The 20,811-nt window shown below is 42.7% G+C and overlaps 1 protein-coding gene across 6 annotated transcripts in view; it reads left to right on the top strand.

Annotated features, from left to right (window-relative positions):
- The window catches only part of gphnb (gephyrin b), a 67,249-nt gene extending 47,577 nt beyond the window's left edge, over nucleotides 1-19,672 (top strand). For 2 of the 6 annotated variants that reach the window (XM_028397530.1, XM_028397526.1), the window contains 17 exons: nucleotides 2,219-2,260; nucleotides 3,681-3,755; nucleotides 7,536-7,592; nucleotides 10,148-10,190; nucleotides 11,331-11,468; nucleotides 14,126-14,218; nucleotides 15,199-15,254; nucleotides 15,600-15,719; nucleotides 15,833-15,891; nucleotides 15,970-16,123; nucleotides 16,486-16,607; nucleotides 16,728-16,815; nucleotides 17,012-17,085; nucleotides 17,660-17,724; nucleotides 17,842-17,945; nucleotides 18,597-18,693; nucleotides 18,833-19,672. In XM_028397530.1, the coding sequence (XP_028253331.1) occupies nucleotides 2,219-2,260; nucleotides 3,681-3,755; nucleotides 7,536-7,592; nucleotides 10,148-10,190; nucleotides 11,331-11,468; nucleotides 14,126-14,218; nucleotides 15,199-15,254; nucleotides 15,600-15,719; nucleotides 15,833-15,891; nucleotides 15,970-16,123; nucleotides 16,486-16,607; nucleotides 16,728-16,815; nucleotides 17,012-17,085; nucleotides 17,660-17,724; nucleotides 17,842-17,945; nucleotides 18,597-18,693; nucleotides 18,833-18,966 (1,521 nt within the window). In that variant the 3' untranslated portion in view covers nucleotides 18,967-19,672. Of the gene's footprint in view, nucleotides 1-2,218; nucleotides 2,261-3,680; nucleotides 3,756-7,535; nucleotides 7,593-10,147; nucleotides 10,191-11,330; nucleotides 11,469-14,125; nucleotides 14,219-15,198; nucleotides 15,255-15,599; nucleotides 15,720-15,832; nucleotides 15,892-15,969; nucleotides 16,124-16,485; nucleotides 16,608-16,727; nucleotides 16,816-17,011; nucleotides 17,086-17,659; nucleotides 17,728-17,841; nucleotides 17,946-18,596; nucleotides 18,694-18,832 lie in introns of all 6 variants that reach the window. The other 4 variants (XM_028397528.1, XM_028397525.1, XM_028397529.1 and 1 more) reach the window with 3 other exon arrangements.
- The last annotated feature ends 1,139 nt before the right edge of the window (nucleotides 19,673-20,811 follow it).

Raw genomic sequence — 20,811 nt, 5'->3', positions numbered from 1 at the left:
CCCTGCTTTGAAATTCACTCAGTAGCTCATTAATGTCTGATACATATAGACATGGCTGTGATGAATGAGCGGGCCGAATGAGGAAGTGTGAAGCACATGCTCCTGGTCTGCTGTGGTTTGTTTGACTCTTCTGGTGTGGATTCTTTCTCATCCTTTATTATTGATAAAGAAGGGAAAGTTTTCTTTTTCAAACTTGCTTTGAGACAGTAAGCACATAACCTCAGATCAGTTTAAAGCCCTGACAGCATGGACATTTAATTTGACAAGTAAAGACAGGAACTCATCAAGATCCTGCGCAGTCAGACAGTGATGTCATTCACAAAATGTTTATATGGAGCTAACAGAATCTATATGGATGTGTAATCTAATAGCAGGTATTCATGAGTGGCTTTTCTTTTGAATCTTTTTTATTGTTAGAAAAAGCAAGTTTGTGTCCTCTCCCTTCTACAACCTGTACTTTCGCTTAGATATCAATGCATCTACTAAAACAAGAAGCTGCTGTGTGTGAGATTTTCGATGGCACAAAGATCGTAAAACCCTGGTTCATTATCAACATGTAGCATTTTGAAGGCTTGTTGTGTAACACCTTCATGTGATAAGTGTGTGTGTCTTCAGTCAGAGTGGTCCGCTCTGTGTCGGTTTGCTTTAACAGAGGGCTGCCTTGCTGCTGCTGCATTTAGGGGAACTTGTATAGTTCACTCCTGAGTTCCAATTTGTAACCCCCTGTGGTGTCCTGCCTCCGTCCATTATCTGAGCCATGAGTTTGATAAGGGAAACTGCTGTGAATATAGAGCATTTCAATTATAGGATGCTCATCTCCTTGACAGCCCTGCTTTACGAAGACTATTTATTATATGATGTAAAATGTTACTGATTCATGAGAAAAGGTCAGGGATTGTCTAATGACTTTGCTAATAATTCATAGTGAGCTTGGCTTTCATGCTGGCCATTATTTTGGGAATGGATGTAATATTTCTAAATGGGTTTCCCAGTGATATGTCATATCTGGAAGGCTCCTACTGTAGACCAGCAAGAACCTGTGCCAGCACAGATGGCTGTGTTTATGTGGTGTTTTTGTTTTGGGTATTTTGACAAACTAGCAGAATGAAATGCTGTGCAGCAGCTGTCATGGACACACACTGAATGACTTCATCGGGACTGTACTGTGAACAATAAGAGCAATGAACCTGATCTCCTCTGAACTCTGATGCATATGTCCATAAATGCTCAGATATTTATGGGCTCCTTCCTGAAATATCTTCATAAAATAGGCTGGAACATAACCTCCTTCCAGCCTCATTAGGGGAGTTAATAAAAGTCTTCATGTGCCTTTTGGTGGAGGCACTGTTGTTTAAAGTGCCTTACCACAGCATAAAATAAAAAACACTCCAATCATGGCTGACCCCAGTGGAGCACTAACTGCTGGTAGTTTTCAGTCTGAGAAATAAATTTCATTACTTTTTCCTGGTTCATTTTATTTCCCGTGTGATTTCCGGTTTACAGTTTGTCACATCAGCAACGTGCTGTATGTGAGGGGAAGAAATTGTATTGACCTGTGGGCTAACTTTCATGGTGGGGATTTAGACTGGGCATGTGTGGTAGCCCCATCCAACGCCATCTTGGCATGCAACTCTGCCTGAATCACAGCTAATCCAACAATGGGTAAAGAGGTACAGCTGAAGCGGCTGTAACATGTATTTCTGCTGTAAACTTGAGGATTTTACCAGAAGGAGTAGGATGAGGTAAGGAGATGTACTATAACAGAAGTATACAACCAAGCTCACCAAGATAGAAGATGCACCATCCTCTCAGTTGTTGTTCTTTAATATACATTTATCCTCTGCAAAAGAAAAACTGACATGATGTTTGTTTTTTCCCATGAAACCCGTTCTCCTGTTGTTCTGATGGTGGAATAATTCCCTATGCGACTCATACCTGCTGTCCTGTCCTGTCCTGTCCTGTCCTGTCCTGTCCTGTCCTGTCCTGTCCTGTCCTGTCCTGTCCTGTCCTGTCCTGTCCTTCATGCCCTTGGCTGCCTTGGCCCATCTGAGACAGTCACACAGAGAGCTGTCATGCAGATGTCCTCCTGAAAGACAGAGGGCGCTGTCTGCCCCGCCCGTCAGTCTCTGTGTGCCTCTGTCCCCTGCTCAACCCAGCTTTGGCTCTGTTAAACCTCTTCTCTTCTCCCTTCCTCTTTCTCTCTTTCTCGCGGCACCAGGCGCGGCTCCCCTCCTGTTCATCCACCCTAAGCATTGCTGAGGTACTCCTGCATGTGTTCTTAATGCATCGTTACGGCCGTCATCATGGCGTTGGTTTCTGCTCCCTCCCTCTCCAACAGCACCTCAGATTTCCTGCCTGGCATGACTGCTTTCTGCCTCCTATCCTGTCCTTTGTGTGTGTGTGTGTGTGTGTGCTGTCATGCCTGCTGCACTCCTGCTGTCTCTTGTGTTTTCATTCCCCTCAATTCTTTCTGTTCCTCTTTTCTGTGTTTGTGTGGATGTGGTCTTGTTATGATTTTGTGTCTTGTAGTAGAACGTTGCCTCATTCTGGTACACATACTGTCTCTAACCCTTGCCTTGTTCCCACCCTCACACACCCTTCCAGAATAGACAAACCTCCATCACTTGGCATATTCCTCAAATACGTTTCAACCTCAGAATTGAAGTTGAAAGATGCTTGAATGATGTATTTGAATGAAAATGATATTGCTTGTGCAAACAGTGCGTTTTTCTTCCTGTGTGCACACCTCAGTTCCTTTTGAAAGGGCCTCTATGACACACACCAGGTCGTAGGACACAACAGCCATGCTAGCAAAAGCTTGTAAACCTTTGCAGCTCTCTCCACTCTGCTTGTTACTCTGGTCATGGCCCAATGACTGTGATCTGTGAGCGATAAAGACATGACCTCAGAGCAAAGGCGCTGAGTGGTGCTGACATTGTTCCAACGTGATATTGGAATCCATTGATTAACTGTAATTGCCGAGTAATGAGACCACAGAGTTTGGATGTGGACTTAAAGGTGGTGCGATGGCTATGTACATTTTTAAAATGATGCCAAAGTAATTGTGATCTAATTGCAGAGTAAAGCCTGAGTTAGAGCTCCATGCTGAATCTATAAAGTCCTACATAGCCTGCACGTTGTTGTGTGAGCACTTCCCCCTTAATTACAACACCAAATAATGTAGGCAGCAAGTTTTCTAAACAAAGGCCTTCCTAACTTTTATATGTTAGAAGCTAGATTTGTTGCACACTATAAGCAGCAGCCAATCAGATCATTCCTAGCTGTTGTGGTCTATTGATAACACACACTGCTTCAAAGATGTGTTCACTCTCACAGTGCTCTATGGGAACTGAACTGGTTCTGTTCTTCATCCATCTTCGGTTCTGTTGTCTTGGTGGTTTCTAGTGTTTGGTACATTCTTTTATTTGGAAATTTCCTTTTATCTGATTGAAGAATGTGTGTCAGCGAACTGGTCGCTTAGTTCTGGGATGTGCGCGCATGTGTGAATTGGTGAATTAAATCAGATGATTGTGTTTTCAAAGAACCTCTAACTCATATGTTGTATTGGTCAGAGTGGGTGCGCATGCCTGTGAGTGTGTGTGTGTGTGTGCTATGTGTGTGTGTGTGTGTGTGTGAGTGTTTGCTATGACGGTGAGTGACTATCCTGTGGCTTCCCCCAGGCCTCACGGAGAGAATTCAGGGCTCACCTGGATGAGGTCATCACGCTCAAGTCAAGGTACTCTACCTTGGACCAGGTAAACTCGCCTAACCTTCTAGCAACTTCTTTTCTACCGGCATGCAAAGGCCACTGGCATCCCACATATCTATACTGTAGTGACATGCACACACGTACACAGACAGGGAGGCACAGACAGTACAATAGTTTAAACTGCACAGCTGCAGTTACCACACACACAGTAAGTGGTTGCTGTGTGAGAGAAAAAATATAACAATAAGAGATCACAGTGTGGTAATATTGTAAGAGTGGCCCAAGCAGGCTAATAGATCCAGCGTACACTTGTTATTAACATGTGCTCTCAGTCTGGATTGAAGAATTCACATGTAGTATATAAGATGTAATTTAGCTTGTAGACAGATCTCTACTTGGTGTAAATGCAACTTTCTCAGTTTTGCCCTGCTATCAAAAAATGAAAAAAACAAATTCAAAAATAAAGAATAAAAAAAAAAAAACAGCCGCACAGTTTCTGTAACCTTGACTGTTGGCTGATAGAGAAACAGCCATGTAGATCATTGGAACTTGCATCTTTGGCTGAGTCAGATTAAAACAGCGGATGTTCTGACACCATTGATCTACATGCTCATCTATGAGTCTAATTCTTCCTAATTAAAATCTGATAACAATGTATTAAATGTATTAATACCACCTGTATATGTTCAGTGTTATCCAGATATTGTCACATGTTCTGGTGTACATGGTGTAACAGGTGTAACAAGGGTCTTGTTTCATGAACACAGACACACTGTCATAATCTGTGTCAGATTTCTACCAGGGAGAGGGTGTGTTTCATGAACCATTCAGAGCTAGCTTTAGAGTTGCAGTGGTGATACACATGACAATGTAATCAAGAGTCAAAAGAACTGTTCTCATGCATATTCGGTCTGGAAATTGACCTGTGTATCAGCACCTTTAGGTAGCCACCAACATTCTTCCTCATTGCCTCCACTAGCACCCATTTTCAATCATTTATCACCCATCTGGTCATTCGTCAGGTGTGATTTGTGTATCAGTGCCTGGTAGATGTATGTGAGTGCTGGATTAACATGGGACAGAAACTGACCTGCCCAGGAGAAGCACCTCTGTCAGCACCCCCGTGCTCCAGCCTTCAGTCCCTAGGGAGAAGGACTTGGCTCTCGATTGCCTCAGCAGCATTTCGCCCTGCCCTTTTACAGCTCTGTTGCCATCACTCCATTGTTCCGTCCTCTGCTCTGGCCCTCTCCCTATCCCTTACTCTGTCCTGAGGGGCAGGGTGGTTAAAGCCGGTTGGAACAAGCCTCCCCCTCCTTCCCTGCCACGGCCTTCTCCTCCTCACAGCAAATGTATAAATCTTCCCTTTTTTTGCATAATTTGTCTGACAGCTCCTTTGTTTTGTGCTGAGCTCAGCACCACAGCAGTTGCATCCCATCATTTCCTGGAGCGTCTCCTCAGCCGGGCTGGTTATTGGCCCCATTGATTTGCCCCCCTCCCCAATAGGCTCTGAGTCACGTGTCTCACTGACCTGCCCATACTCACTATTCTGAACACACCGCTGCCACCAGCTTCCCCATGGCCATCGATCTTTAGGGCAGATCTCCATGACAACCCGTCGTCAGGCTGTTTCCTTTGCGACGTCAGGGTTGTGGAGTGATTAGTGTTTCTGGCATGAAAGCTGGTGTTTTTTTTTTGTCCTGAGATGCACACACTCACACTGATATGTCAACAATGCTTTTCTATGCCTTTTTTTTGCTTACTCTGTTGGTTTCTAAACTGCTGTCTCTGCGTGAACATCCCTCATACATTCTCTCCTCTCACGTGTTTGGTCTCTCACCAGTAATGGGGAAATGCAGTGAAGATCTAGATTAGAATGAGTGTGAGATCTATTTATTTATTTATTTATTATTTGCTTTTTCCCCTCGAAACATCCAAAAAAAAAAGCAAAAAACATCCCAATCTGCTTCTGTGCTCATGTTTTCTCCTCACATCCCCCTGTAGCTCTTCCACTATGTTCATCTCCATATGCAAACTGTCTCTCTTCATTGCTCTCTGATGGTGATGATCTTTTCTACTGAGCTATTTTTTGGCATACTGAGGCCTTGTTTTCCACTCCTGTCAGTGTTAGTGTCATCACTCCACATTGCATCCAGCTGTGTCCGAGCTAATGTTGACTGTATATTTCATCTAAGCTAATGACTTGAGCAGGGTGGAGAAAAGTTGAGATATTTGTGGTTTGTCTGTGTGTTTAGAGAGCTAGGTATCTAGATTCTGATCTACTGTTCTCCGTTCAGTTATATATATATGTACATATATGTTTCTAATCTAGATGTCCTATTTAATTCTGATTTAGTAAGTCACACCTTGTATAAAAATGTCCTGCAGTAGCTGTCGATGGTTAGTTTTCATATGTGCGTTTCCATGTCTGCAAGTTTGATCTGTGTCTTGCTGTAGCTGTATTTAGCTCTCTTAATCCTCACTTTTTCTTTTCTTTTTTTTAATCATTCCACTCTCTCTATATACATATGAGGGCTGTGGAGTGGTGGCACAAATCTCCTAGTAACCATTGCCATCATAGTTTTCAGGAACAAAGGCTAGGAAAAAAGATAGTGACATTGAATGCAGGATTCCATCTATTCCAAAACCCTTATATTGTATAAGGTATAATATCTCTGCTTTGGGTAATTGAAAATTGCATCTAGATGCATGCAGTTGATTTGACACTAGTCACCTGATGTGGCACCCTTACACTACTACTGCCTCTTCACAAAGAGGAAGAATCAGCTCATTGGTGTCTGCGATCACTTTCTGTAGGCCAAAGCACCAAGTAATACATCTAAGGGATCCACACAGTCCACTGCTGCAGGATAAAAGGTGTAAGTGAAAGGAAAAGGACTAAGCTGAAAAATAAATGTGGTAGTTCTTCTAAACCTGACAGTCTTAAAAATTATCAATCACCTCTTGTATTTATGACTTTATGTACAATTCAGCCTTGGCTCAAACGTGGCCAGCTGCAGAACTGTGGCCAAAAGTATGTGATGATAAAAGATGTGACCATGCAATCGAGGTCAGTTATGTTTTTAAAGTGTTGCAATTTAATGTAGTTTATGGGCCTATAAAAGCTGTTTTGTACACAATGTCCTGTCAGTGTAAAGCTGTGATGTGATGTTCAGGGAAAGACACACACGTACAGTGAACTGAACTGTGTGAGCAGCTAATATTTGTAATTATACAAACATCCATGACTGTAACATTAAGTGTCTTCAGCTGTTTAACAGGATAAGCTAAATGTGACATCCCATATATAGAATGTAACTAAAATAGAACATTATATTTACAGTTAATTCATAAATAGCACAGTGGCGTTTGATTCAACTTGTTTGTTGCTTTAAGTGAAATACAGCGACTGCTTTTATAGAATATATGAATTAGAATAAACAAAGGCAAGAGACAACAGCTTTAATCACCAATGACAGAATTATTATTTTCAAGCTAATAACAGTACTTCACCCAATAAAGTTATTTTAATCCCATTTCGATCCTATATGTTATAATAGCTGTCTTCACTGTAGCCTAAGATCCTCATATATGGCCCTGCAGTCTGCCACCTGTAGGCCCTCTTTTTTAAGCTTTCTCTCTTCTTTCTCTCTTTGCTGCTTCTCTCCCTCCTCCTGCTAGGGTTGCTTGTCGTAGTGGATGCTTGTCTGTCTGTTTGTCCTCCTGTTTGTCTCCGTCTTGTCCTGTCTGTCTGTCTGTCTGTCTGTCTGTCTGTGGTTGCTGGGACAGATGCACTGATGCCTGTGATTCGATGCTTTATCTCCACTAGCTCCAGTGTAGGTTGGAGGGGCTTAAAGATGATCGCAGGAGGACCTTCAGCTCTCGAGTAACTATCCCGCCCCCACCCCACCTTTCCCTTTGCCCTTCCCTCACCCTCCTCCGAGGAGCGCGCAAAACAAATGCCCCGCTCTGTGTCCTCCCCTCTTCCTTCTGGCTTGCCTATAGCTCTCTCTGTCTCTCACTCACTCTCTTTCTCTGTATGTCTGCTGCCACTGATCTGTCTGTTGTTCACTGTTGTCACTCTTTGTCTCAGTCTGTTAGGGTTTCTCTGTCTCCCACACACACACACTTTTCTGTCACTTGTTGTTTCTTCTTCTCTTCCTCCATCTGCCTATCTTTGTCTATTCCTGTCTCTGGTTAACATGCTCTGCTTTCAGTAGCTCTGTCTGGTGTGCTGGATGTCTGTTAAGTAGATGCCATCAGGCCGCTCTAGTGGTCTTTTATTGTTTTCTTGTTTTCTTCCTGTTTTCCCCCCTTTCTGCTGTGCCTCGGCTCTGTAGTTTAGTGAAGTCTGTCTAGTCTGTGCTTCCTGTTTTTCTTTCTTTCTTTCTTTCCGGGCTGTGGGACCACGTCATGCTGATCCACATCCTTCCACTCTCTGTCCGTCTGACTCTACCTGTCTTTTTTTTTTGTATATCTCTACCTCTCCATCACCCCTCCTCCTCTTCCACCATTGCCCCCACCTCCCATTCCCACTTCTCTCACCTTGGCTGTTTGGTGCCCAGTGGTGTCGCAGTATTAGCCTTTAGGCAGTGAGGGAGGGGAGGAGAGAGATAGGGGTGGGTGGATGAGACCTTCACCTTCACCATGGGGTGTTTTGGTTCTCCATATACCGCACACTGCCCACACCCAGCTGATATGCAGGTCACACAGGTTACTCAAATGCAGCAGGTGCAACTACAGGATAGGAGAGCAGAGTGAGAAATGATCACTGACAGAAACAATCTCAATATAATATTAAAGCTAGGATTATTCTTAACAGACAAGACACAACAAATAGACAGCTATAATCGTGCCCAGCTGACAATTGGCCAAATTTACACACTTTCACTGCAGTCTGTTTAACTGGGCCTATATTTATGTAGGTGTATAAAAGCTAATGAGACTCTGCTACTGTAGCCTAATAAACTGCATCCTGAGATTCTCCTTCCCTTATTAATCATTCCCTAAGGCTGAGCTTCCCAAAAGCCTGCTGTAACACAACATCCTTCCAAAGAGGAGGCGGTGCAGTGTTTCAACATCTGCCCATCCATGCCCAAAGGCTTTACATAAAGACTGCAATAACAGTATGATGACACAAGCAGAAGGTTGGACCACGTAGTTACAAGTCGGTTTTCTTCAGTTTCATTTGCACATTTTTGCACTTAATTATGTGCAGTTAGTGTTCATTAGAAAAACTGCTACTGGAAAATCTTAATTGGATCTACTTTGCTATATGAACATGACAGAGCTTTATCCTTATTTAACACATCATTTCTCATCCAGTTTTGGATATGTAAAGGTCATTCAGTACGACTCTTTAAATGAGGCTTGAAGTCAATAACATTGGTGGTTTTTCTGTTTCAGGTAATTGAACATTGCTAGTTAGCCCCGGAGCTGAATAACTTTTCTCCTTACACCTTTCCTCAACGACTAATCCATCACTACTAACAATATACACAGTATAATGATAATCAATAGCTGGGTACCTTCCTACCTTGCTAACATAGCATACAGATGTGCTAAGCATCAATAATGTGATGCTGGTTTAGGTCAGAGCGACTCTCTGCTCAGCTGCTGTATATTGTGCCACATGTGCTGCAGACAGTGCACAGAGGTTTTTGTAAATGAGTCCGAACACACCCTGCTGGACGAACTGTGTAATGACACCTAAACTACCCCCAGCGTCTTTTTTACTGTGTGGTCGTTAAAGAAGCAAAACATAAAATCAGTATCAGTAGTCCATGTATGTAGTGCAGAGCTGGGACACAACATTTGGCATATATGTCGATTTCTACTCTGACAGCCTCAGGTTTGTTCTGGGAAGCTCAGCCCAGTGTTTCCCCCGCCCCTCTCTCCTCCCCACCTTGCCGTACATTACGGGTAGCAACCTCGCAGCATCAGTGATTTTAAGAGAAATCTTTCCATCCTGCGCCACATCTGAACAGCCACTATCAATACTCAGCACTGCATTTTCACTACATTTGATGTTACACCGTAGCACAGTTGATACATCTGTTATGACCTCAATATTGTCACTCTGTATGTTGTTGCCTTTGTCCGTAAATATATATATATATATATATATATTTATATATATATTGTATTTAGTGCTAATATTGTGCAGTTATCAGTGTTTACCCTGTGATATGATGATGATGATGATGATGTAGTGTACTGTAAGTAACGGTAATGCAGGAGATGTAGTCATCTCCCAACAGCAGGACAAAGTGCACAGCGTAGTGTGACACAGCTCTTGCCAATGCTTCTGACTGTTGTATAAAAAAGCTTGTCATCTTCACAAGCCATAGAACTGCCTGGTTTATCTCAATATACCACTGCCTCTGCTCTCTCTCTCTTTTCCCTTTGCATTTCTCTCCCGATCGCTCTCTCCATCTCCAGGTGCAGTCACGATGCAGCAGCAAAGAAAATATCCTAAGATCAAGTGAGTGCTAACTTCCCTTCCATTCAAAACCTGTGTGCCATGTCACAGAGTGTGCTCTCAAACACATAAATAGATTTTAAATGTGTACAACAATGCTAACGCGGTTTAGTGTGTGTGTGCCCACTGTGTTGTGTGTGTTTGCATGTCTCTGTGTGTATGTGATGTTTTGCCAGAGGTTGTTAAGCCTCATGTTAAGCATCAGAATATGCTGTGGAAGCGTAAGTGTATGTTTAAAGGAGAGAAATTGGGTCAAGGGAAATCAAAGCGCAGCGCCTATTCTTCGCTGTGAGGCAGAGAGGCAGAGGAAGAGCGAGGCAGAGAGAGATAAAGAGAGGAGGAGAGAGCAGATTACACATTAGTTACACCTTGCTTTGTTCCTTTTACCTTTGGAATTATTAGAGCGGTATTATTAGACCAACATGGCTGCTATCGAGCGCCTCTATCATCCAGCTGTGTTCCACAGCTCCAACAAACAAACACCAAATCCCTCCTCACAGCAATCAAATGGTCTTATTGCACACATACCTAAAAAGAATAAATCACGTTAATCCACTTGTCTCCCATTAGTGTGAAGTTCCTGTGTTTATTTATGTAATTGTACGTGTTTGTGTGTATCACCTGACCTTTGCTGCTGTTGCTGCAGTGTGCTCAGATCCGTTTAAATTTCTCAGTAGATTTTCTAAAAGTTTTCTGGTGCCTCTTGGGCCAAAAGCAACATTCTTAAAATACAGTTTTTGTCTCCAGAGATAGTTGAGTGGTTGAGTTCCCTGCCTTTGGAGCTACACAGATGCCTGCAGTCATGGGACTCAATCCCACCAGAGCTCTCTCTCCCTCCTCTTCTTCCTCCTCTTCCTCTCAGCAAGTGTCTAAATAAAGAATTAAAGTTGTGAAAAGTGGGAGAGGACTGCCAGAAACTGGTTTGTAACGTGAAGTGATATACTTCACATTCGTTTTGTATACGTTTTTTTCAGTTCAGGCATATATAAAATAGTAAAATATGTTTGATAGTTTTTAGTTTACAAACTATTGATATTGTTGCAGGTGGACATGGAGTGACACAGAGAGTTGGTTAGATAATACATATTCTGTTTTTGGAACATGGTTTGATCTGAGCACATGTCATGTCACACATCTGCTCAGGTCACAGTGCAGTGGACATCACCAAGGTGGCCCGGAGGCACCGCATGTCCCCTTTCCCCCTCACCTCTATGGACAAGGCCTTCATCACTGTGCTGGAGATGACCGCTGTCCTGGGCACTGAGATCATCAACTACAGAGGTGAGCAGGACAAATATCTTTCAGGCTGCTGCACATATATCACACCATAGATTCCCCTGATTATTTTCCTCGATATCTCTGATATCTATTTGGCATTTCTACAGAGTTATGGATATGCTTATTGTTCTCTGAAGGTGGAAAATGTTTTATGTGATGCAAGTTCTTTTCAATTTTTCAACTTTTAGTGGAGTAGTGTGAGAAGTGATTGCTACTTTAGGCATTTGTATCTGATATTTTATACTAATATATGAAAAGAAAAAAAAAGCTTTATTTACTTATTTTGAAGTATATATTTTGGTCCTGCTCCAATTAGTATCAGTTTCAAAGGTCACAATATGCCAGTTTATTACAGTTAATTTCTGCTGCCCCCCTGTGGTCAAAAAAATAAAAATGCATTTTTAGTTATAATACTCGTTTATTTTCAGTCTTTGAGTGATGTGTTTATTAAAGCATAGTTGCTATAAGCATAGTACAGTGTATTTTTAATGCATTTGTTTTCCCAGTATTTTCCATCATGTGTCTCACACACACACACAGTGAAGTAGGCTTAGCACCTGAGGGTCTTACCATCCTTCTTGCAGACTGACCTAAGTTTCAGCTGAGGGTGACACAGAGTCAGCCTGAGGGCCAGGAGGGAAAAACACACACTCTTTAATTCATCTCTGAAAACAGTGCAGCAGAGGACTGAGGGGCAATAATGGCCTGCAGCACATATGACTTCTAGGTCAATTATAGTAGAGGGAACACTTTTGTTTTTTCCAGGTGTTAAGTGATGTTCCGTGTTCTGGAAGCAGGGAGCCAGTTGCAGGATTGAAGGAAAGCACAGCTGGGAGAAGGAGGACAGCAGTGTGAGGAAGAGAGAAAGGGGGGATTTAAGAGATGAAATATTTAGACAGACAACAGCTGGAGCAGTTCCCCTGCTGGATGTAGAGCAGTGTGTGTGTGTGTGTGTGTGTGTGTGTGTACAGTCACATCTTGTTGATGTATGCTGTGTTTCCTCTTACAGTGAACATGGAGTTGTAATTTTTCCTTTTGGCGGGGTGGAATACTTCACCTCCTCTAAAAAACTCACCACACTTGCTCTGTTCACCTGATTTAACACGTGTGTACAGGAAGGAGCTCAGTTGTTGCCATGTTGACATTAATGATGGAATCATTGGTACTGTGGACGACTTTCTTTAGGTCTAAGTTGCCAACACTGGCTACGTGTACGGTATATGCATGAATAAATCTCTAGGTAGAGCGAGACTCATTTCCCATAATTTTCAGGCTCTGTGCTAAGCTCATGTTTAAGTAGTTGTAGCACCACATGAGTAAAAATATGCTGTCCTACCTTTCTTTAGAGGGGGTTACTGTTGCTCCTGTTGACACACTTGTTTTTCAGTGTTACTGTTGGTTGTGCTTTGCCAGATGTGCTGGCAAAGCTATGCAGCTTTTGTGAACTATGGGCACCAGGCCTCAGTATTTGGTGTCTTGTTTAGGTCAGAGGAGTATATATGGTAAGTGGTGTGTGAGAGAGCAAAAACAACCCTTAAAAGGTTCATCGACAGTCCTGCTCTTCAGTGGTCACTAATGAAGAATTTCATTTGTTGAGTGTCTGTCACAGTGATTGATCATAGGTTAGAAGCATTAGCACTGCTGCCTCTTCCTTGAATGTTGCACACCCCAACATTCAAGGAAGAGGCAGCAGTGCTAATGCTTCTAACCTATGCAGACTGGAATGGGACTCACTATCCCATCCTGTGGTGGGATGGGAAGTGCCACTTTAATCATCACTGTGTAACCCTTTTTAAAATCTGGACGTACTACAGGAGATGTTTTCATCACACTTTTCTGCTGCAACAACAAGACATCTTCTCATTTTCTCAGTGCTCAGCTTCAGCACATGGTTTTAACAAGCTGCTTAAATGGCAGCTTGGAGAAGGAGAAGCAGGTTGTGATTTAAAAAAAAAACACCAGAATATCTCAAATGCTGTTGACTTTAAGAAAAGATGTGAGGATTGGACAAGAGCATGTGCGTCTTCTTCTACAACTGATATGAATTATTTACAGCAGCTTGTTATTACTGTCATCTGCATGTGTGTGGGTGTCTGTGTGTGCATGCATATTTTGTTCTCATTGATATCAAAGCTTAGATCTTCATATTAACACCCACATAATCACAGCATAAAGGTGCACAGAAATGCTATAAATAGCCACACAGCAGCTTAAGGTATTTTAGTGCTGGATTTCTTTCTTCCACCCACTCTCCTTCTCACTTATTCTGTCTTTCTTGCCTTACTCACTCTCTGTGAGCCATTGTCTTAGTGAGGCGTCTGCATTCTTCCTCCACGAAGGTTTTTAAGTTGTCTGGCATGTGGAAGTGGTTAAGAAATTTGGACAGGGACACTCACATGCCTCCGCCTGCTCTGCGTGAATCAGTTAACTAAAATAGAATAAGGAGAGTGTGTGTGTTCATGTGTGCTGGTCAGGTGGTGAGTCATGCAGAGAGATCCTGATGCACGGTGTCACACTCTGTCTCCTTCTACAACACACACACACACACACACCTCTGGCACACACGTCTCTCTGTATCTGCATCCGAGTCAGATGCACTGGTTCTCTCCCTCCTCCACCCTTCACCAGCTTCTCCTCATGTTCTTCCTTCTCTCCCACAGATGGGATGGGTCGAGTCCTGGCTCAGGACGTTTATGCCAAAGACAACCTGCCACCCTTCCCTGCTTCTGTCAAGGATGGTTATGCTGTGAGAGGTAAGAAGCAAAGATTATGGCAGGTGACGTGAAATATTTCTCGCCTCTCAGTTTTGTCTTTACCACATTTTGCTGCCTGTCTATGTCAGATCCTTTCAGTAGAGGAGGTCAGATGTAAAATCATGATTTGAAGGCACCTAATAATGTGAATGTCAGGTGAGCAGTGTGTCCCGCACGATGCAACCCTGACACTAACCAGGCCAGTGTGCCTTTCCTCTTTCTTAAATGACCTTACTGTCCCAGTTAGTGAAGAACAGCGGACACCAGAATCAGGAACAATGGAGGCTTTTCCTCCCTGTGTGAACTGCAAGAAAATTGAGGCTGTACAATGTGGGACCTAAACAGGGGAGGGGTTGTAAAATAGTGCATGTGCCGTTTTAGAGAAGTTAGTGGCTTGACTGTAAGTGTGGGAGGTAATAATCCAGAGCTGGCTTTGCCTCAGAACAGGTGCAACATGGAGACAGGGACTACCTAAGTTCCAAAGCTGGGTGTATGGGTGTCCAAAGGTTGCATACTGTAGGTCACAAGTTCTCTTTACATAGTGTCAGAGACTGCCTGTCTGTGCTGGGCTGGTGGTGTTGTTTGAACAAGATGTGCAAGTATTACAATCAAGAACAGAAAAGATCAAAGGTTAAAGGATTGTGATGCTAACCATAGTTCTTAAATGGCTGGCAAGTGTCCTTTGTCCTTCCTCATCCTGCCAACATCCTCCTAATTCTTTGTTAGTTAGTTTCTTCCTCTCACTGATTTGGCTGTAGTCTGTGTACACCTTAAAATAAAAATGTGGCCGCTTCTCACCCATAGAGAGCTGACATAGGCTCCAGCCGTCTGTGACCCTGCACTGCAGGACGAAGCGGGTTCGGATGATGGATGGATGGAAATGTGGCAATGATTAATAACTAAATCTTCAAACTCCCATACACACAACGTAAAGGACACATGCACACGTGCAATGCTTTTAAATCTTTCTTTTATTTCAGCGGCTGACGGCCCAGGCGACCGCTTCATCATTGGAGAGTCCCAAGCTGGAGAACAGGTCTGTGTTCACATGGTCCCCATATTGGAAAAAGAGACTAACACGCACACACACACAACCTAGATATTAAAATAAAGTACTTTTGTCCTTCACCTTCACGGCTTGACCGGATGTAATTGCACATCAGTGAGCTCCCTTTGGAGGTGATGAAGAGCTCTTCACAACAAAGCAGGACTCACAAGTCAAAGTGCTGCCAAACTAGAAACACATTAGACCTTTGAGACAGGAGAAGGCTGCGCGCCTCTCCAACACCTCTCAGCACATTTACTGTGTGCTCATAATTTGACCTGAAGGTGAAACAAGCCATTGTGTTTACATTTGTGTTTTGTTTCTGCGCCCGAGCAGCCCACCCACACAGTGATGCCTGGTCAGGTGATGAGGGTGACGACGGGTGCCCCTATACCCTGTGGGGCAGACGCTGTAGTCCAGGTGGAAGATACCGAGCTCCTGCGTGAGTCTGAAGATGTAAGTGTGCCATTTTTCCAGTGACGATGAACGCCCCTTTCCGGTTACTATTAGATAGACAACAAACAAATATGGTTCTTGCTTAAAAAAATGAAAGATGGTTTGACTTTTAGGGCACAGAGGAGCTGGAGGTACGAATCCTAGTCCAGGCTCGTCCAGGGCAGGACATCAGGTGAGTGTGTGACTCTGTTTTGATACTAAAATCAGAATCATCAGCAGGTTTGAATCCATGATGCTTATCTCTCTACAGGCCTATCGGTCATGACATTAAGCGAGGGGAGTGTGTGCTGGCAAAGGGCACCCACATGGGCCCATCTGAAATCGGCCTTCTGGCCACTGTTGGAGTCACAGAGGTGGAGGTCCAGAAGTTCCCTGTGGTTGCTGTCATGTCCACAGGAAATGAGGTACACATCCATTATTTTCATTTTGTGATTTTGTCACACACACCATTTCAGTATGTTCACATATTTCTGCTCAATCAGCACAGCACAAACAACCCTGCATGTGTTCAGCTGTTTCATCTGCTCTTTCAGCTGCGATGAACATGTTGATGTGTGACCAGGTGGCTTCCTTTAAACAGATTTCTGGATTGTTCTGTGTGAACTGAATGCAGTTTAATCTTGGTTAAAATGTTGCCCAAATCTAATAATGGTAATCAGCAGTAGTTGTTGACACTTTTACATACAGGTTTCTGTTGACTTTAAAGATGGCTTCCAAATGCATTACCAGTGTCTAATATTTTATTCCTCCTGATGTGTCGCTGCAGCTGCTAAACCCAGAGGATGACCTCCATCCTGGGAAGATCAGGGACAGCAATCGCTCCACCCTGCTGGCTACAATCCAGGAACATGGCTACCCCACTATCAACCTGGGCATCGTAGGAGACAAGTACGCCTTCTGATTACTCCAGTCTTATTCAGAACTTTCCTTTTCCTCCTGTTATTTCCCTTCGTGCTCTGTGGTGGAGTTGGTGGTTAACATATGGGTATGTTCCTCCATGCTTCGCAGCCCCGATGACCTTCTTAATGCTCTGAATGAAGGCATCAGCCGTGCTGATGTCATCATCACCTCAGGAGGAGTGTCCATGGGAGAGAAGGTACAGTACAACAGCAGAGCCTGCAGAGGTCCATTCATGAAGTTGTGTTTCACTGACACCTAGTGGTAATGACAGACATTATCTTACAGGAAGGTGGTTTGAGGTAGTTTATATATGAGACTTATAGTTTTAATCGATATTTAATCAGATTGTTCAGGTGTTGTTGATAATAATAGTTCTTGTCATTCTCTTCTAGGACTACCTTAAACAGGTGCTGGATATTGATCTTCATGCTCAGATCCATTTCGGTCGTGTTTTCATGAAACCAGGGTGAGAAAAGGAAATTACAAGTTACAACACAGTAGTAATCCACAGACATAAATATGTGATTATTGTACTGGTATATGATGATTGACTGGTATGTTTGTGGCCATGCAAATTTACTTTCCAACATAGCGTAGTACTTTTTAGAGGTCTTAGACAGGCGGAGATGGTCCTTTTGTGAGGATGCCCTTCATCATCATCACTACTGTGTATTTCTGGGCTGGAGCATTTGAACACTTGTCTGTTCGGCTTCCCAGAGGTCAACGTCGTGACCTCTGTCATGACATAATGTGGCCCCTTTTCCAGGTAGTCCACTAGCAACATTCCTGAATGCTGAGACCAAAACCTTAATGCAGATCTCACTGTTTTGGAGGTTTGGGTCTGGTCCATTGTTACAAAACACCAGCAAAATATTTCAGGAAATGTCTCCACAGGAGCCAAACAGGCACATCTAAATGGAAATATTTTAACTTTTGGAATATTGCTGCATGTCTCTTCTGTTCAATCAGCTTTGTTATTATTTGTATAACATTGTTACACTGCATTATCAATGCTAAAGACAACATATGTTCTCTTTCAGTCTCCCAACAACATTTGCCACCTTGGACATAGATGGTGCTCGCAAACTAATCTTTGCCCTCCCAGGTAGTGTGTGAAGTTGAGAGAAAGAGTGATTTATCAGCTGCCTGCACAGAGATGTTACTCATATATTTTCTCCTCTGTTTTGCCGGTGTCCTCTCTCTGTCCGTCCCTCTGTCCTAGGAAACCCTGTGTCAGCTGTTGTCACCTGTAATCTTTTTGTTATCCCTGCCTTGAGGAAGATGCAGGGCATTTTGGACCCTCGGCCAACCATCATCAAAGCGAGGGTAGGATGCAGAGAGCAACCTGCATGTGCTGAGTGTTTTTGTAGAAAACACATATATATTATTTCTTTTCTCGTGTGTGGACATTTGAGTGTGGACACAACAGAGGGTAAAATGTGAATATTTACAGTTATGTTCCAGGGTGTATTGTTGCAGTCATTTGCACCTTAGCTCATGATTTAATACCATTTTCATCATCTGCTTCATACATATTTATGACCACAATGTTTTGTTCTGACTTAGCAAAGGAACCAATCAGACCTGACCTGAAGGTATACACTGAGTAGGCACAGGTCATGTCCCAAAGTAGCATCATCAAGTCAGAGATGTGGTCCTCAGCCATTATAGGTGCTACCCAGAGTCCAGTGCTCCTATAAACCAAATCAACTTCAATGCATTACCGCCACTTAGTGGTTGGACTGACGGTCTGAAGCCACAGACAGGTCAGAGAGAATTCTGGGAAAATACCAGGAATTTTTGCATTCTCTTATTTTTTAAGCGTAATTATTGTGAGTAATTCATGAAGAAAAGTTTACTGTCTATCTCCTAAGTCTGGTGGCAAATGGTGGGATAATGCTAAATAATTTGGGAGGTTGATATGAGTAAAAGATTTTTTTTCTCTGTTGTGACTGTATGTTTTTGTTTTAAATTTAGTTGTCTTGTGATGTGAAGCTAGACCCTCGCCCTGAATACCACCGCTGCATTTTGACGTGGCATCACCAGGAGCCTTTGCCGTGGGCACAGAGCACAGGTACAGCAGCTAACAGAGCACCATCAGGATTGGCAGCTGCACGTCTGACTCAGGCATAAGTTGCTGAATTTATCATTCCCTGTCATTCGTTGGTTTTTAGCTCTAATTTAAAGAATACGGATCTGTGTCTCGGTCACAGGAAACCAGGTGAGCAGCAGACTGATGAGTATGCGCAGCGCTAACGGGCTCCTGATGCTACCTCCGAAAACAGAGCAATACGTGGAGCTGCACAAGGGCGAGGTGGTCGACGTCATGGTCATCGGCCGGCTATGATGTCATCACAGAGGGAGAGGTGGCGTCATATAGCGCGGGTTGGAATGGGTGGTTCACGGTGCATGTCCACATATCATTGACTATTCTGTAATATGCAACGGCACAGCTAGTTTTTATTGATTTGGATAACGTTGAGGTATAGTCAACATCTTGATCACAACCTAGATACATATGAAAAAATTAATTTAAAAAGATTATAGTATTTCAAACAAAGAAAATATAACTTTTAATGAAAAAAAATCTAATTATAAAAAGAGATTTATTCTGTAATATATTATTATGATTATTCTTATTATTATTATCATTATTCTTCTTATTATCATTATTATATTAAGGCAACTTTGTTCCTTTCATTGCAATTGCTTTGTGTGTTCAATGCTAGACCTTATCTATAGCAGTAGCATTTTAATAGACAGCTGTAGGTGCCTGCCAGGACAAAAAAAAAGAAGAAATTATTATTTTCTCATCTTTAGTGGGAAAAAAAATAATCTGTTTTTTGAAAATGAAGAAAACATTGAGGAAGACTCCAGATTTCCCACGGTGCTCAGCTTGGAGGAAGATCGGAGGTGGGGGCACACCAAGGCCACTTCCTCTTTTGAGCACCCATCAAGGTGACACTTCTGTTTTTCTCTCATTAGTATGCATCATAATGGCTTCACAAAGAGCTTTGCTTGTTGTTTATCTTGTGAGTCTTGTTTATGTGCGCAGTGCCAAATGCCTGGGCAGGGAAGAGGCGGTGTCTGGAGGGGAGGGGTTGGGGGAGGGATGCGGGGGGGGGGGGGGGGGAGCACAACCCCAATCGGCCCAGACCCTGAAGCTTCCTTATATTCGCGGTGACCGGGCGTAAACTCTGCCCTGAACCCCACCGGGGGCGAGCTGAACCTGGAGAGAAAAAATTTTATTTGATCAACTATTTAAGAAAAAAAATAAAAAGAATGAAAAGAAACAGCTTCTTTAAGTGCTGACAGCCTTTTTAACCAACTTCACAAAAAATGTACAGAAAAAATAAGAACCATATTGTACAGATATATGTGACCAGCACTCCTAAGGAAATTATTAAGCAATGAGGAGACATTGAACAACGCTGTACTATAACATTTTCTGTAATGATATGAAACTGATGAAAGAGACTAAGATAATAAAAATCCTTGATCATTATGTAAAAAAAAGTTCTTGTTGGGTTTCCTTTTTTAATAAAATATATAATACTTGAAAACACACAGTGACTTTCTTCATTGGCAGCCCAGAGGAGTGCATGAAGCTTGGTAAATGTGACTAATAAAAAACACCCCCTCATTAAGAGAAAAGTACCAAAAATCCCTTACCGTATTATTTCTGAAATGTTTGAATATTTACTCATATAATCATCGTAGATTGTTGTAATTGTGGTTTTTACATTATTGTATATTTGTACTTCTTAGCTAAACAAAAGAAATCAGCTGCGTTGGAGTGAATCAGTCTCTCTTTCTAGGAAAGTAAGTGTTTAAGAATGTGGAACTGGCAGCAGAGTGAGCCTAACGAGGAAAAAGAGGTTAAGCACAGAGGTGTCAGAGAGGATTAACCTAATAAAAAAATACAGCAGGAAAGAGGCAGCTCCCAGCTTTGGTGAAGATATTTCTGAGGCAGCATGAGATTAGACACTTTCTGTTCTTCTCTGCAAGGTGAAATGGCAGCAGATCCCATTAGCCTGAGATGATTAATAACGCTGTGACAAGAACTTAGTTAAATTCATCAGTGTGGACGTGTAGAAAATGTGTTGAATTTAAGGGGATCAGTGTGAAGATGATCGTAGGAAATGACTGCATATTCGTCACCTTCATGTGCAGAGTGTATTTATCAGGGGAT

This window comes from Parambassis ranga, chromosome 24, assembly GCF_900634625.1.
Source record: "Parambassis ranga chromosome 24, fParRan2.1, whole genome shotgun sequence".
NCBI classification, from domain to species: Eukaryota; Metazoa; Chordata; class Actinopteri; family Ambassidae; genus Parambassis; species Parambassis ranga.
The sequence above is the reverse complement of the archived record's forward strand: the minus strand, read 5'-3'. Positions and strand labels throughout refer to the sequence as shown.